This window comes from Primulina eburnea, chromosome 5 (genome assembly GCF_022965805.1).
Source record: "Primulina eburnea isolate SZY01 chromosome 5, ASM2296580v1, whole genome shotgun sequence".
NCBI classification, from domain to species: Eukaryota; Viridiplantae; Streptophyta; class Magnoliopsida; order Lamiales; family Gesneriaceae; genus Primulina; species Primulina eburnea.
In genome coordinates, this window is record NC_133105.1 from 6,174,509 (window position 1) to 6,192,154 (window position 17,646).

Here is a 17,646-nt window from a genome sequence, read left to right on the forward strand (position 1 = left end):
GCGAGTAACTTTTTTTAAAAACCAAGTGTTTAAAATTGTTTAATTTATTTTCAAATATCATTGGGTTAACTGATAAGTTGATATTATTTAAAGAAATTATATATGAATTTTATGATTTTTCTATGTTTTAATTTTTTTTAAAATTTCAAATCAGAGTTTTTCTTTTTTCATTCAAATAGAAATGTATATATAATGATTATCCATTATTATTATTGAGTAATTATATGTTAGAATGAAATATTGAGTTATCATTTGATTTTTTTTAAATATCATTTATTCTATGAAAATGTTGAGAATATGATGTATTTCAAAAAATAAAAATATAGTTATTTATTGATTAATAATTATCTTTATTTCTTCCTTTTTTTTCCCTCTCGTTTCGTTTTAAAAATTATTGTAAATCAAAGTTCGTATCATGAATAATTGTATTATGACATCGAAGTGAATGTCATTTCTTAAAAATAGAAATTATACAAGTAAAATATTTATTTTATATTTTAGATTTTTTATATAGATACGTGTTCATCTTTATCACCTTTTAGACATGATAAGATGAACTTTTATTATCTGATTTTAAATAATTATTTATTCATTGAAATTTTTAATATTTTAAGACATGACTATCCAACACCTTTGAAGGAAAAAATGAAATTATTGTTATTTGATTTAGAGTGATACAAAACCTAAAACGTAAAGCAACATAGATTGATTTTGAAGTTGTGTTATTTATGTTGGGATGAGAAAGACAAGCAATCTTGTTTTTTTTATTATAATGAAAATTTTATTATGTTTCTAATATATTTATTCAAGTGTGAAATTGCTGTCTCAAGTTAGAAACTGAAACTCGAAATCGACCATACTGAAAATTCGGCGAGCTACAATGTTTGATGATATCCTACAACTTGTTGATACAATGATGGAAACATAAACATCAATAAACTAGAATGAAGAAGTTATGATATTTTGTTCATATCTCTCAGCTTATTTATTCAACAAGAACGATTCAATACGCATTACAAAGCTACGAGAACAATCTACAAATAATCTTCATAAGTTAAAGTTTGAATTGGATCAGAATAGCTAATAAACTACGATGAAATTGTTGGTTTTCCACAAAATAAAAAACAAGTTCTAGGTTACTAACATATTAATCTATTAGACATATTTTTCTCATACGAATTAACTTATAATTGAGTGATTATTGATTCCATATAAATTAAGAAAAAATATACAATTTTTATGTTCATCACTTTATCCAAAAATCAACGAATCAAGAAATATAACAAAGCAAAGCCAACAGCTCGACTTGTACTGGCTTGGCAACAACTCACTTGGAACAGCTCAGATCAAACCAACAACTCAAGCTCATAATAGGCCAGTTCAGACCATCAGATCAGCATAGTTTAATCAGCTCGATCTGATAATAACTCAGTTTCAGAAAATGGACAGAAACACGAATTTGACCGTTGTAATGTGAGAACCCGTACACAACCTTTCCAAACAATCATGTTATTGCGTCTAACGTATATATCATTATTGAAAGCTATATATACATATATTGAAGATTAAATATAAGCTTTAGAAGATTATTCAAAGTACGAAAATCCTACATGAAAAAATTAGCTAGAATGAGAGCAAACCCAAGTGGGATATAATACATTTGGTATAAATATATGATGTAAAATTCTTCACACAAAATCACTTACACATATACTTGAGAGTTGAGTTTCAAAGTTTAGTTGAATAAGTCTTCACAGAAAGACATTAGAGATTGTGTTTGTAGTCTTGACATAAGAGTCGTTAAACATTATGTGAATTGTGATGTTGCGGCCTACAATCAAATATGTTTGGAGTTTCAATTAGGTAATAGATAAATCTTAAGTTGGAACGAGTTTGTATAATGAGTTGTATATATCAAAGTCTTCTAGTGAATCCTTCTTATGTAAATAAGAGGTGACATATGAGTTGTCAATCTCATAAATATGTTGTATCTATGAACCTCAAGAGTGATATATACGTTAGAAATAAGAATATGACTGTTTGAGAATGTTGTTTACGGATTTTGACATTGCAAGACCCAATTTGTGTTTCTGACCATTTTCTGAAACTGAGTTCTTATCAGATTGAGCTGATCAAACTGTGTTGATCCGATGGTCTGTTATGATCTTGAGTTGTTGGCTTGATCTGATTTGTTCTAAGTGAGCTGTGGTCAAGCTAGTACAAGTTGAGCTGTTGGATTTCCTCTGTTATTGCTCTTGATTCGTCGATTTTTGGGTAAAGTCATGAACATAAAAGTTGTAGCCATTTTTTAGCTTTCCATTGAATCAAGAATCGCTCAATTTCAAGTTCATATGAAAAAATATGATTGATAGATTAGGCTATTAGCAATCTTATAACTTATTCTCCATTATGTGCCGAACCAATATTTTTGTTGAGGTTTATCAGCTTCTTATGATCCGATTTAGACTTTGACTTATGCAAATGATTTGTATCGTTCTCTTAGATTTGTAATACATATTGAATCTTGACATTTGAAAAGATGAGCTGAGAGATATAACCAAATTATCAGAATTGCTTCATTCAAGCTGATTGTTGTTTCTGTTTCCATCAGCTCAACTTTGCGACTAATCTTTCGCCTAGATGGCTTTCGAACCAACTGAGCTCTTGTGAAAATATGACATGTGTAAAATTAAATTTTCTATTCAGTCATTTTTTCGGCTTGTCATTTGCATCAGCGAGCTGTGGGATATCATCGAAATATTGCAGCTCGCCAGATTTTCAGTTTGGTCGATTTCGAGTTTCAGCTTCTAACTTTAGATAGCAATATCACACTTGAGTAAATATATTAAAAATACAATAAAAAATTTGTTATCATCAAAATCAAAATTACTTGTGTTTCTCAACCCGACAAAATGAATATCGAATCTTTTTTTATTTAAATTAAAGTACATGTTAAAAAACCATGAAGCTTATCATACATGTTAAATCAAGCGCTGAAACTTTGATAGTTGGAATCACACGAATCGGGACAATGAGAGATTCACAAGTCTTCGTTCCAGTGCTTCAGCCTCCACATGTGAACTTTATAGGATATTTTTTTTCATGATTTCATTTCATGTAATTTTTTTTTTTTGAATTCTTAACAGACTAATACCATATTTCGAAACATTAAAAATAATAATTAAGGTTGTTTCGATTGTCCGAAAACAATACCTTATATTTCCGGACTCCGACAAATGTTTTTTTATTATATTTTATTAATATATTAAAATATATTTACTTTTATGTATGACTTATTTGTTGAATTGTGATTTTCTTAATATAAAACCATAATATTGACAAAAAATTATTATTATTTTATTATATATTTATAAACATGTTAAAATATTACTTTTGAATATATAATTTTCTTGTTGAGTGATAATTTTTTAATTAATAATTTTAATATAAAAAATAAAATATTATTATAAAAAATATGTAATAAAAATAATTGAGCTTGAAAGCACAGAAAAGTAGCCACCCGGAAAGTCGCAATAATTGGTTTTTTACAGGAATAGCTGAAGTTATATCATAATAATTATACAAACAATACAAATCCCAATCACAAAAGCTCGGTGTAATCGGGGAAAAACATCAAGAAAATTCTTGAGAAAAATGGTGAAAGCGATGATGCTGAGATCGCTCTGTCGTTCAATTTGCCGCAGATCTCAAGCTTTCTCCTCCTCAGCCGCCGTCAACAACCACATTTTCCACCTCCAATTATCTTCTTCGTTTCCGGCCACTTCTCCCAAAACCCCCCCATCCGGTAAATCATTTTATTTATTGAAATTGTGATTTCGTGCTCGAAAGTAGAGTATTAAGTATTTATTCTTGATTTATGGATATTGCTGTGTTGTTCAGTTAGCTTTACCATGGGCTTTGCATATGTTCGTTGGCTAAATAAACTTCTGATACGATTTTAATCACACTATATTTTATGAATGTGATATGATACGCGAGTGTATAAATAATCTGAACTTCGGAGAGAAAATGTACATGAATTGACGGAAAAATGATTGTTTTCTACAAGTCTAATTTGATACTTCGAAATTTAATCATTGCTGCTCTTAGATTAGCTCAGATTGCTCGCTCAATTTATGTTTTTACCACATAAGTCAGAAATTCTTTACCAAGTCTGTTATATCAAAAAATAGATTGTTTTTCTTAACTACCATGGTACTAATTTTTTTGTTTAATTCACTTGTTGATGGGACATGATAATCTATTCCTTTGAATACCGAATGATTTGGATAAATGTAAGCTGATGGGAGTGGACCGTTTGTCCTTTTAATTTTCCCGAATGAGGCGATTATAGCTGTCTAGTGTTTATTGTTGTTATCTATTTATCTGACAATACCTGTTGGTGCATTTGCTAGATATATTGGCAACGTCATTTTGTGCCATAAAATGTATCTTTCTTTCGTGCTGCTTTACTATCTACTTTGGTAGCCTCTGTCTACATTGGATGCTTTCTTTCACTTGTGCATATTGTTAATGTTAGGAACGACAACTACGGAAATATGGACATAATGCTCTGGCTAATGTACAGTTTAAATTTTTTTATTGCGTCTTTACCACCGGTTGCAACTTTTGTTACAATGGCAAATGCTCACTTCATGGTTAACTTTTGAAATCTTATGTCTTTATATTACCTTGTAGATTTCCTGCGTCCATTTGCTTTTCGCTTTGGGGTTATACGTTATTTCAGTGAAGATACTACTCATATACCAGTTATAGAAGACCACAATATCAAATGTGCATTGAAAGACTTATTGGCCACAGACTGGGATGAGCTTCCTCCTGCAGTGGTCGAGGATGTACGGGGGTCGTTGTCAAAGAGTACGGAGGATAAGGCTTCCCAAGAGGTTCTAAAAAATGTGTTCCGAGCTGCTGAGGCAGTTGAGGAGTTTACCGGAATTGTCATGTCACTGAAAATGGCAATGGATGACATAATTGGTGTGAGTGGTGAGGTAATGAAAATGTGGATGGTATTTTAGTAGTATATTTTTTTACCAGATCTTGTATTGTGGTTGTCTGACTATTACTGTTTTTCATAGAATGTGAAACCCCTGCCAGAAGAACATGCAAAGGCAATGCAAATACTTTTTGACAGATATGCTGCATATTTGGCCTCGTTTGGGCCAGAAGAGAACTATTTGAAGAAGAAAGTTGAGACCGAGTTGGGAACAAAGATGATATACTTGAAAATGAGGTGCAGCGGCCTTGATGCTGACTGGGGAAAGGTATGGTTTTTTTGTTCAGATCCAATGTTCACCACAGCAAATGTGATGGCTAATCTTTGACAATTGTGCATAATTGACGCACATGTTGTTTTATTATGCTTGTTTAGAATCGCTTATTGCTTTGATTTTTTTCTTCATCAGCTCGATGATTGTTCATTGCAGTATAACCTCATAGTATTTCAAAATGACTTGTCTGTTAAGTGGAATAATTTATCCGATATTTTTGGTATGCACTGGCATGTACTTCCACATTTGCAGCAAGTGCTGTCACTCTTTTATGAACTATCAAAATCTTGCATCTTCTTCAAGTGTATTGTGTTTTATTGTTGCAGGTTACCGTACTCGGGACTTCTGGAATCTCGGGTTCTTATATAGAGCATAGAGCATGAACTTGGAAAAATAGCCACAAAGTCTTGCACGAGTTGCAGGACATTACAAAATTTCTGTTCCAAGGAAGTTTCTCATCATGCCCTGCTTGTGCTATTTTGCTTCGTGAAACAGAGTTACCATTATAATAATGGCATACTTGGAGAGGTTGGGTTTTTCGATATTGGCATTCTTCTTGATTTTCTATGATGTGAATGTTAAAGCATTTTGCTTAAACTTTAATTTTAAAAGGATTGTCTGCGATAAATAATTGCACCGTGTATCATATTCACCTATCTATGTGGCACGATTATTTAAACAACGTGACTGGTAATTGGTATATGAATTTGTTAAGATTGGAATTTGGACCTAACTCAATCCCAAGAGCTAGCTTTTGGGGTTGAGTTAGGTCCAAGTTCCAATCTTAACATGTTAATTGTGTTCCACATCGGTAGAATAAATAACTTGGGAGTTGTATATATTGGCTTGGACAATCCTCCCCCCTTGAGCTAGCTTTTGGGGTTGAGTTAAGTCCAAGTTCCAATCTTAACATGGTATCAGAGCCCGGGTTTCACCGTTATGTATTAGACTGCCTATAATTAGGCCACCCGTTCTGCCCATAATTGGGTCATTTGTAAACTCTACGCTCCAGATGTTCATTCCTGGGCGTGAGAGGGGTGTGTCCCACATCGAGTGGTATATATGGGATTGGACAATCCCCCCCTTGAGCTAGCTTTTGGGGTTGAGTTAGGTCCAAATTTCAATCTTAACATGGTATCAGAGCCCGGGTTTCACCGTTATGTGTTGGATTGCCTATAATTAGGTCACCCGTTCTGCCCATAATTGGGTCATTTGTAAACTCCACGCTCCAAATGTTCATTTCTGGGCGTGAGAGGAGTGTGTTAATTGTCCCACATCGGTAGAATAAATAACTTGGGAGTTGTATATATTGGCTTGGACAATCCTCCCTCCTTGAGTTAGCTTTTGGGGTTGAGTTAGGTCCAAGTTCCAATCTTAACAGAATTAAAAGCACTGAGGTGCGTGGTTCAAAAAATTAATAATAAAAGAGAAGTTCCGTTGCTCAGTTTCATGGATGATAATTTATGGTAGTATTGTGTAAATTTTTTAATAATAATAATAATAACTATACAGCAACATAAGTGTCACGTTAAACCGTTTTCCTGGTAGAGACGGTAATTGCTTTCTGTTTGAACAACATACAGAGAACGATGTAGATAAGAGGTCGAATGAACTCTTTCAAGAATTCAATTGATTTCAAAAGGTTTTCAAGTTATTCACATGTATTGTGAGAATTTTGAATCGGCGAAAACTTTCGATCTCGAAATGTTCATATCCGAGCTATGAATCTTAGCTTCTTAAAACTTAGAATAGGATATTAAAAGTTAGAAATCATCATTTCAAACAATATTTATCACTATCTAGACATCATGTGAGAGAGGTCTAGAGAAAATATTTTATATGAACGTATGGATGATAAAGTTTATATTATGGTATCTAAATTACCATTAATTTTAAAATTCTCCTCGTATTTATTTTTAGGATCTTACAATCATAATTTTATAGTTCAACTTCTCCGTACCTGCGGCCTATAATTCATCGTAGTTCCTGCGGCCGAGTCGGTTAATGAGATCCTACTCATGTGGGCATTGCCTCCATGAGAGGATGGATGGTCAAGATCTTGCCAAACATACAATTTCAAAAAAAAAAAGTGGGTCCTACATATGCATGGACAAATCTTGACCATCCATCCTATCAGAGGGCAATGCCCGCATAGGTAGAATGAAATAAACCGACCGGGTCCACTAAATTCACTCTTTCTGTTACTTTCCAAAAACAAAAAAAATATCGCTTTTCTGCCTTAAACTCAAACTCCTTTGTGAATGTTCTCACACACGTGTGCGAGCCTGCACGTGCACCATGCACATGTTCGGTCTGCTGAAAGGGAAAGAAAGAAGAGAAAAGAGTTAACGTAATTAATTTTTGTTGATGTGGCAAACAATATTCCCTAACATATGGTGTACTAAACACGTCCATGTTTTTTTATTTTCGATAATCTTAATTATATGTTTACTCCACAAAGAGTGGGTCTCATGTGAGACCGTCTCACGGGTCTTAATTTGTGAGACGGATCAACCCTACACATATTCACAATAAAAAGTAATACTCTTAGCATAAAAATTAATACTTTTTCATGGATAACCCAAATAAAAGATCCGTCTCACGAATACTATCCGTGAGACCGTCTCACACAAGTTTTTGCCCTCCACAAATTATATTATTTTGCAATCGACGTAACACCGTAAAACGATGGTATATCACCAAAAATTGCTCATGTGGCAACGGCAATTTATCATGAATTGACTGATAAAATGGTTGAAAATACGTATAATTTAGAAGACATAAATGTAATTTTTTCAATAATTTTATATTATTCATATAAAAATTTTAACCTTTCCCCCCTCATTAGATCTTTTACTGTGTTTGATCCAACCCCTATAACGTCATTCAGAGAGGTTATCAGTGGGAAATCCTTTTCGGTTTCCTGCTTTTTCCATTAGGCCGCCAGTTGAATTGTTGTTATATTCTTGAAGACAAAAAAGTGTTAGGAAGACAGGACAGTCAGCCAGCGAGCAACGTGACATAAGACAATAACTTTGCCATCTCCCTTTTCCCTACGCTTATCTTAAAGATTGTACCACTGATTTTTTGTGGAGAAGATCGATCTGCCCCGCCCTTAATAATGTTTCGTTGATTGAGATTTCACTTGGCAAGCCAAGTTTTTTCAAGTCAGGCTCCACCATCGGACCATTATGTGCACGTGTGTGTGTGGCCCGATATCAGTCTTGTCATTAGGCACTCGATGGCGGCCAGATGTGCTGGGTAAATCTTCTTCGGGTGTAGCATAAGGGCAACCTTCGAGAGCCAGTGCTGTAATTTTAAATAATGTAAGTTTTCGCCAGTCATACGTTGTATCCTTGTTGTTTCCGCAAGCATAGCATAGGGATAGCCTTAATGGAAATTTTTAAATAACTTTTCACCAATGAAATAATAAAATAGAGTACTTTGATATATATGTAGAGTACTAGAGTTTGTGCATCATAAATTATTGGATAAATTATATAAGTAGTATTTTTTCAGACCGGACATTAAAATCCAATTATTGTAATTGATGTTGTAAACCAACCTAGGTAGTTGATGTGTCTGTTAGTTCACTAGTCAAAAGTTAGACTTGGACTAAAATTTCCTTTCACATTTAAAATTATATCGGGACAACGGGATATGCTCATCGTAGTGTCAACGAGTTCGACTTATCTTCCATCACACGCGCTTTGGCTAGTACCTCAGGTTTAGATCAAATGGTCAAAAAATGGCCACACATGCATTTTTATGTAGTCTTTGAAAAATGACGTGACTCTCTTTATAGCCGGTGGATAAACACTTGGATTATTATCTCAAGGGTAGCGATGATCGGATATCATCGGGTTAGCACCCAAGACGTGACGAAAGTTATAAAATTTTTGTTTTCACGTTCAAAACGTTCTTGAATGTCGTATGATTCACGTTCAAAATGTTATTGAACTTCGTATGATTTAAATTCTGTTCATAGGAAGTTTAGATTAATTTACATTTGCTTATGTAATGCTGTTACGAATATCCCGGTATTTAAGCGGTGATAACACTTCTTGTAAATTCATACAAACTTTTTTCAACCTTTTAATAAAATCTACGAACATATTTTATATTCATTGGGTAGACTGCACTAGAAATCCACACGAAATTTGCGTCGAGATTAGATCATCGGAATTTCAATGATTGGTAGCGGTGCGTAGGCTTCGGGGCGGCGGTACTGTGGAGAAAAGAAGATCAGCCATGGGTTTTCTTCAAGTTGGGGTGGCCAAAATCTTTTGTGAAGGAGATGGGAAAGTGCTTTTGTGTTGTCAGATTTTTGTGGACAAAATTTGGTGAACAAACTTATGTAAATTTTCGGTGTCAATTGTATTTAATAAATACACACTTCAAACTCCATCAGGAGTGTCTTTAATTATGATACTGTATTTTTATTATTCAAAATTCTCATCTAGTATTTTGAACTCTTGAAAAATACTATATTTAATTAAATTATTATCAACTTTTGATGATGTATCATATATGTATGTATATATATAATATTTGTATAATTCAATAATTATTATTTAATTATTTAGTTAATTATTAATCAATTCTAGACTTTTTTAGAATATTATATAATAATTTTTATTTAGTAGTCACTATAGTTAATTTATTATTCAATTAGTATATTCTTAATTAACTAAATAAATAATTGTAAACTCATTAAAACTCTGATCGACGATTAGACAGTGCCGATATATTGAGGGTACAAATCACATTCATATAATGAAAAAATGAAATTTTTGAAGGACAAATTTTTCATAGATCCATTTTTTGCTACTGTCAGTTTTGTGAATTCATTCACTAAAGCAAACACTTAAACTATCATCACTTAATTAGCAGCTAACTTAACTTCCACAAATGTGAAATCAATTTATAAACTTTTTTATAAGCAATATGTTTGATCTGAATCAAACTACAATCGTCAAATTTAACTCCTTGAACTTGACTATCTCAATGAGTACATGTAATCTGAAACTTGTGTGACCCTCAATATTTCAGAGATATAGCTAGCCGTTGATTCAAAACTTCATGTGATTCAGAACAATATTTGTTCTTATTTGGGCTTATCCTAATTCTTTTCATCAATCTCTTGATCAAGAATGTTAGAACTCAAGTCTGATTGTACTCATCGGATCATGATAAGAACGTCTAGTATCATCGCCACATGATCCCTAGGTATCATTGATAGTGCCTGCAAAAATCTTAAGTTATGATTAGCGTATAATACAGTTCCTTCAACTCATATATCTCGAAATCTATAATAATTGGTACATCAAAAATTGTAAATGAATTCGATAACAATGTGATGTATCTATGAGTAACAATAGTGATATCGTATGTATAACCAAGAAAGCATATTTCCTTAAAGCACATTCTTTCACTGGCCAGAGACTCCTTGCTCTATTAACTCATCAGATCACATAGGATATCTTCAGCCACAGCCGAGCGGTGAATCTCCAACTACAATACATTAGCTCCTACGTATTTCAAAACTACACCCAACATCGCCACGGATGACCCTCAATGGAGTAAGTAAACTATTCAAAGTGCATGTTAGTACGTAGAGCCTCCATGTTGTCCTATGTCAAAAGACTAATGATGTACAACTATGACCACCGACTATTCTACTCAATAAGTGATAACCACTTGGACAGTCCGAGAAAAGGTTGTTCAATACCTCACAAATGATCATTCATCTATACGAATGAACATCTTCATGCCCTTAACAATGAAGTGGCATTTTTACCAAAATTGCTACTCTCAAGTTTGAGAGACTTATATCCTCATTTTAGGCGTCTGAATCGACTAGGAACATATTTAGAATATACAGTACACTTCTTCATGAATTTCATGATCTACTAGACTTGTGGACCTCATGGTACTTATAGTATATTCAATGACTTTATCTATACAACTTACATTAGTATACAGACGAAGTAAATGTCATAAATGGATAAAAATGTAGAATATTATTAAAGTAAAGATTGTTTTACATAAGAGTCTATAAAACTCAAACCACAAATTAGCTCACTGAGCACTTACTCTAACACCAAGACCCAGACCGAGCAGAATAGTGCTGAATTCCCTGAGTTTATCATGCCAAACTTGGCAGTGGTTTTGGGAAGCCAAATGTCCAAGGTAGATCAGACATGGTGGGAGGCCCATCGATCATAAAATTTGGAGAACTCATGACCGAGCTAACTTGGTTAGCAAAATATTTGGAAGATGATATCATTAGCTTAATTATCGTACTTTGTCCAGAAAATACGGGAGTAAACAAGAGTAATATGGTGTGGGCGGCCCTGATTAAACAATCATGACAAATGATAGTGCTGTTATACCTCTGCAACGTGTAGCTAAGGGTACAATCGGAGGATAATCAGGGTAATCCAAGTGCGGAATTAACGGATGTCATATGAACTGCAGGTTTTCAGAGCTCTGACTCAGAGGCCATCATTACTTTCCCGCCTATAAATACCATATGATCTCATTCAAAAATTGAGTCGCTTTCTATCATATTTCTTACACTTGCATTTATATTCTTTAGAATTTTCTCTCTTTTGTGATCTCATTATAGACTAGAGCGTCGAATTGTCATAGCAAAAAATCTTTACTACGCCCATTCATGAGGTATGTTGTTTGTTTGTCTGCAAGAGCTCGACTACCTACCATGGATCTCAAGTACCGACCTACGAAAGATGAACATATCTGAGCTCAGAATTAAGCACCCTTTTTACCCCCAAATTTCTCGAGCCACATCAGGTAGCATCAAACTGAACGTTGTTACATTATCTTATTATTTGCTTAGAATTTTCTAATAATGACCAGTCATCTGAAAAATCTAGTATAGATTACAATTATCACTATTGATACCCCCGGAGAAGACCCAGGTCTTCGGTACTGGATACTCTTGGGTCATGAGTTAGGTCCTGGCAAGCTTGAGCCAGTTCGATAATATCCGGGCAAATGACTGCCCGAGACATCATCTTCTCGAGATGCTAGAAGTCAGGCTTCCAGACGAGTTCTCGGGTGATGGTTCTCTACCTGGGTTACCTCGATAATAGCACCTTACTCGAGTGCACAAGTATGTGATACATTATCTTGGTAGTCATTACTGTCAGAATCGCGTGGATTTGACAAGGTGAAAGGGGACAGTTTGGTATGTGAGAGAAGTTGGTATAAGAAAATAGGGTATGAGCAATCATCTTGCCATAATTAGTAAGTGTGCGCTGAAAACAAGATCATAATTGACTTTCTTTCTATAAATAGAAGGTTTGTTTAAACAATAAGGCATTCATTGTTTCATATATCTTCAGCCCCTACCATACTCTCCCAAAATATACACCATTAATACAACATTTCTCCTTGCTATATTGTTTCTCATTATTCACCACCTAATTTAAGCATCGGAATTGCTACGTTGGACATCCCTCCGGCGACCATTCACGTGGTTATCTTCGTGTTTGTTGATCAGCACTAGCTTTTCTCTGGAGCAAGATCTCTAGTCTTGATACATCTAGCTGTGCTCTCATCTCTACTCATCTTCATAAACCGACTCAGTAAAATTGCCAACACATCTTGCACTCATTTTTTCCCGGTCACATAAACTATATTTATAATTAAATAAACCGTGAAATTTGAGAAAATAAAATATATTGATTCCATGTCCTCAAATTTACATTTTATTAGATATTAATTAATTTGGTCCTTTGTTTTTTAATCACATGTTCACCGGGAGAAAAAGAAAATAGGTAAACTAAATTTATCAACATGTACATTTATCAACATTTTTTAATTTATGTGAGTATAGAAGGAAAATGTTTCTTGTGGATAGATTATGACAATAATTCCATGTCGATAATAGATTTTTCCATACCACACGTGGATAGTCGACTCGTGATGTGGTAGATTTTAGTTTTTGATATCAATTTCTATTAAATTTTAAGTGTTATGAAATAATGATGTTAAAATAGGAGAATAATTAATCTCGTGAAAGATAGACTAAACTCTTGGAAAACTCCAGGGGCCAACCACACATTATGCTTTTATTTCTACAGGTTTAGATTCTTCTTGCAATGGAATGGCTGAACATGACTTCTCAACTTATACAGGAATCAATTTTGATACAAAAACTTAAGGACAAATAGTGCCCTTCATTAATTGGCTTTCTGGCCTTAGTCAAATTTGGTTTTATCCATAATTTTAAGAAACATGTTAATTTTTACACGTAACTTTTAGACAATATTAAAATGGAAGTTTAAGGACTTTGTGTAAATACTTACATTCGAAATTATTGAACTCGAACTGATTGACTTGATTAGTATTTATAATAAAATTATTTTCGAGATCTGAAAATCGCGATTCGATTTTTAAACTGCACATGTACAAGTTTATCACACAACTATACTCACATGTCCCCTAGCCAAAACATGTTGGCTCCATAAATTACTGATTTCATAGCATGTACAGGACAGTTTAAACTTAGACTCGGAAAGAGGCCCTCCCACCCTCCCCACAGCACAGACTCCACTCCCTTCCGATTATCCTTATCTTTCTGATAAAATTTGCCACCATTTGAAATTATAACCATACAAAAACAGCACAAAAAAGCGACGAAAAAAACCCCATACCACATCGGTTTTTAGCCTCTTAATCATCGATACGTACACAGCTGCCATGGAGACACAGCAACAGGTGGTTAGAAACAAGGAAGAAGATAAGCAAAATGAAGGCCATAGAAATGCGATGCTGAATCCAACATCGCCGCCTTCGAATTCATCCTCTCCTGCACACGAGTTCACCTTCACGATTTCTCTCCATCCGCAATCGAAAATAGCCGAGAAGAACAAATCGCACGCTTCATTTGCCGTCGACTTAACCCCAGCAGATGAGATTTTCTTCCACGGACACTTGCTCCCGTTGCACCTCCTCTCCAATCTCCCCGCCTCGCCCCGCTTCTCCACCGATTATTTGGACAGTTTCACTCTCCCGATAAAGGATTTTCCAGACGAAAACGACAGGAACTCCATGACCATTGATCATGGATTCATCAACATTGATCACACAAATCCCACTTTCGATCGAGAGAGTTGCAGCAGCAGCAGCGCTGTTCCGCAAGAAAAAGAGACAGCGAAATCAAGATCCTTTTCTTGGATTCCGAAATGGAGAAAAGGGTGTGAAACAAGAGATGGAAAAGGTCATCAAGAAAAAGAACAGAAACAGAAAACGAAGACTAAAATTGATATAAGCGACGCTGTAAAGAAGTACATGAGATTGATCAAGCCTCTTCTTTCTTTCAGAAACAGGAGAATGTCCCCTCAACTCCATCGCCAGGCCTATTCGTTTTCGGGGAATTTGCGGGTACGAAACAAGAAGGAAATAAGAGGGAAGAAAGGAGAATTATCCGCGCCAGCTTCAACGAGGACGTCTCCCACAAATAGTGGCCTTCTGGTGGCAAGTGGAACGACCACACCTTCCACAAGTGACAGCACAATGGAGGAGGTACAGGCTGCAATTCAATCCGCCATTGCTCATTGCAAAAAATCCATTGCAACAGAAGATAAAATCAAGACGCCATAAGTCATAGGTTTGGTCATATTTCTTACGTACGTTTAATCTAGGAAATTTTCCTTTTCCGTGTGTAATAATATATACATATGTTTGAATTAATAAATTAAAGGATATTCATTGCGAGAAATATTAGATTCTAGATGTTTTTTAGTAATTTCGTAGGAGTTAGAACTCACGTTGGTATCGTTTTCATTTAAATTTATTTCATTTTCTTTTAAAATTGAAATACCATACTGAACCAATATATCTTCAAGAAGTTTTTCAGCATGAATACACTTATTATAATTGCTTTAATTGTTACATTGACTTCAAGATTTTTTTACCAAATTGCCATTGATTAGGAAACTCGAAGAGAAAATAAAAAGGACGAGGTATATATCATCTCCTATTCAAATCCTTGGTGTATCTGCATCCCTATGATCTTTTTCTTTAATTTACCTTTTTGAGCTTGTATTTAATCCTATTTTCCAGGGACATTCGCGTCTCATTCCTTATCTTTAGGTTAGAGACATGCAAGGGAAGGATGCAGGCGTAGAATAAGCATGCAGTAATTTCTTGGATCAACTTAATTTTTTTTTAAAAAATACAAGTTTATTATCCTAAATTGAAATCATTTTATTAAAATGATTCAATCCATCTTTAAAAATGTACTTTGGCGCATGTCTCTTTTGTCAATTGATGTTTCATTTAATATTTTTTACTTCCAATAATTAAAAAAAATATTGAACAAATATTCAAATTGACCTCTCATTAACCTCGTCTCAACTACATAGGGACCATTTCTTATCATTCGCATTAAGGTTTAAAGTAAGTGGACCCATTTCCGAAATTGAAGTTCGACAAGTGTCATTTAGAATGTGTCCTTTTTTGTTTCCATCCCATTTTTTTTCTCGTGGAAACGGCAGCCACTCCCTTTTACGGGTGATTAATATCTACTTTATATATAAGACACACACATTCAATACATCCACTGTATTATTAAGTTTGAAATATTTGGAGTAATTAAATTTGATACCATGCTGAATTATTTAAATACCAACAACTCCCCTATAAAAGTATAAAAATACTCTATTTTTCATTTAACAAAAAATATTATAAAAATATATTTTAGTAAATTTGTGAGCAAAAATTTACGTGAGACGGTCTCACGGGTCGTATTTTGTGAGACATATATCTTATTTGGGTCATCCATAAAAAGTATTACTTTTTATGCTAAGAGTATTACTTTTTATTGTGAATATCGATAGGGTTAACTCATCTTATAAATAAAGATTTGTGAGAATGTCTCACAAGAAATCTACTCAAATTTGTGTATTTATCACTATCATATCCATTTTCCAAAAATTTTAAAAATAATAAAATATTTTTTGTGATTTTTATCCAAATTTTAGAACTTTTAAATGATAATCTTTCCTAATATAAAAAATTATTATAAGAAAGCTTTAAATTTAAAATAAAAAAAAAACAACATGACAATAACACATGTTGCATGCGAAAAGTCACTAGTATACATAAAGAGCCTGAGCCTTCCCTATATGACACCAATTAGTTTTTACAAAAATACTCTATTGATTTAGATATGTAAAATTTTAATATAATTTACTCATAACTACGATATTTAATCTACTTTAAAAATTCAAAAAAATCACATATTATCTCTATAAATCATTTATTTAATATAATTGTATTGAGCGACGTGACTGCTCTGAAAAATTACCTATCCTTGGACGATATTTGTTTTTTTTAGTGAGAAATTACCTATACTTGGACGATATTTGTTTTTTATTTAATATAATTGCATTGAGCGACGTGACTGCTCTGAAAAAATTACCTATCCCTGGACGATATTTGTTTTTTTTAGTGAGAAATTACCTATACTTGGACGATATTTGTTTTTTATTTAATATAATTGCATTGAGCGACGTGACTGCTCTGAAAAATTTTAATATAATTCTGCTCTAAATAATATTGTTTGGGATATTTTGAATTTTTAAAGTATATAAATAAAATCATTTAAAATGTTTATAAGATGCCCAATATTTTATTTCGACATCTTATAAACCCTTGTTAATTATTATTTTTTTTTTAGAAACTATCACGAACATGTGTACATGATTTAGTGTAGACCCGTAAATTTGAATTTATTCTCACTAACATCAGCCCAATGCCACGTTATAACCCAACCCAAACAAATATGTATGATTCACTAACATCAGCCCAATGATACTACAGCCCAAGCCCAAGCCCAAGGTATCATGCCGTAAATTTGTTGACATTTTTATCTCCAATTTTTTACTCCCACCGTCACGATTATATAATTTTGTTTATAAAATACACCAATTTCAAAAATAATTTAAAAAAATTACATACAAATTTCTTACTTTATCTCTATTTAATTTATTCAAAAATGATTGCAAGTTTTTCCAAGACTTACTTGATATGTATATTAGTAAAATGAAAAAGAAGAAAAAATATTGTTAAATATGATATAAGTTTATATATTCGGATACAAGCACTCCCATGAGTATGTATCACAGATAAATTTTGTGAGATTGATCTATAATTTGACAATGAAAAATATTTTTTTATATAAAAAATATCATTTTTTAATTATAAGTATTGATTAAGTCAACTCGTCTTACATTAAACTTATTCATATTTGGGAGAAAAAGAAAAAAAAAACACGGTAGTATATAAATGAAATTTTATATATACTTATTGTGTTCATGTACAA

The 17,646-nt window shown here is 33.3% G+C and overlaps 2 protein-coding genes across 2 annotated transcripts; both read left to right on the forward strand.

Annotated features, from left to right (window-relative positions):
- The first annotated feature begins 3,558 nt into the window (after positions 1–3,558).
- LOC140831688 (succinate dehydrogenase subunit 5, mitochondrial-like) lies at positions 3,559–5,830 on the forward strand. Its single transcript, XM_073195436.1, has 4 exons — positions 3,559–3,805; positions 4,699–5,009; positions 5,097–5,282; positions 5,615–5,830. Exons 1-4 carry the CDS (start codon positions 3,655–3,657, stop codon positions 5,669–5,671), a joined length of 705 nt encoding a protein of 234 aa, XP_073051537.1. The 5' UTR covers positions 3,559–3,654; the 3' UTR covers positions 5,672–5,830.
- Positions 5,831–13,762: 7,932 nt separating this feature from the next.
- Positions 13,763–15,109, forward strand: LOC140831689 (BRI1 kinase inhibitor 1). The gene has a single exon (XM_073195437.1). The coding sequence runs from the start codon at positions 14,019–14,021 to the stop codon at positions 14,919–14,921; it is 903 nt and encodes a 300-aa protein (XP_073051538.1). The 5' UTR covers positions 13,763–14,018; the 3' UTR covers positions 14,922–15,109.
- The last annotated feature ends 2,537 nt before the right edge of the window (positions 15,110–17,646 follow it).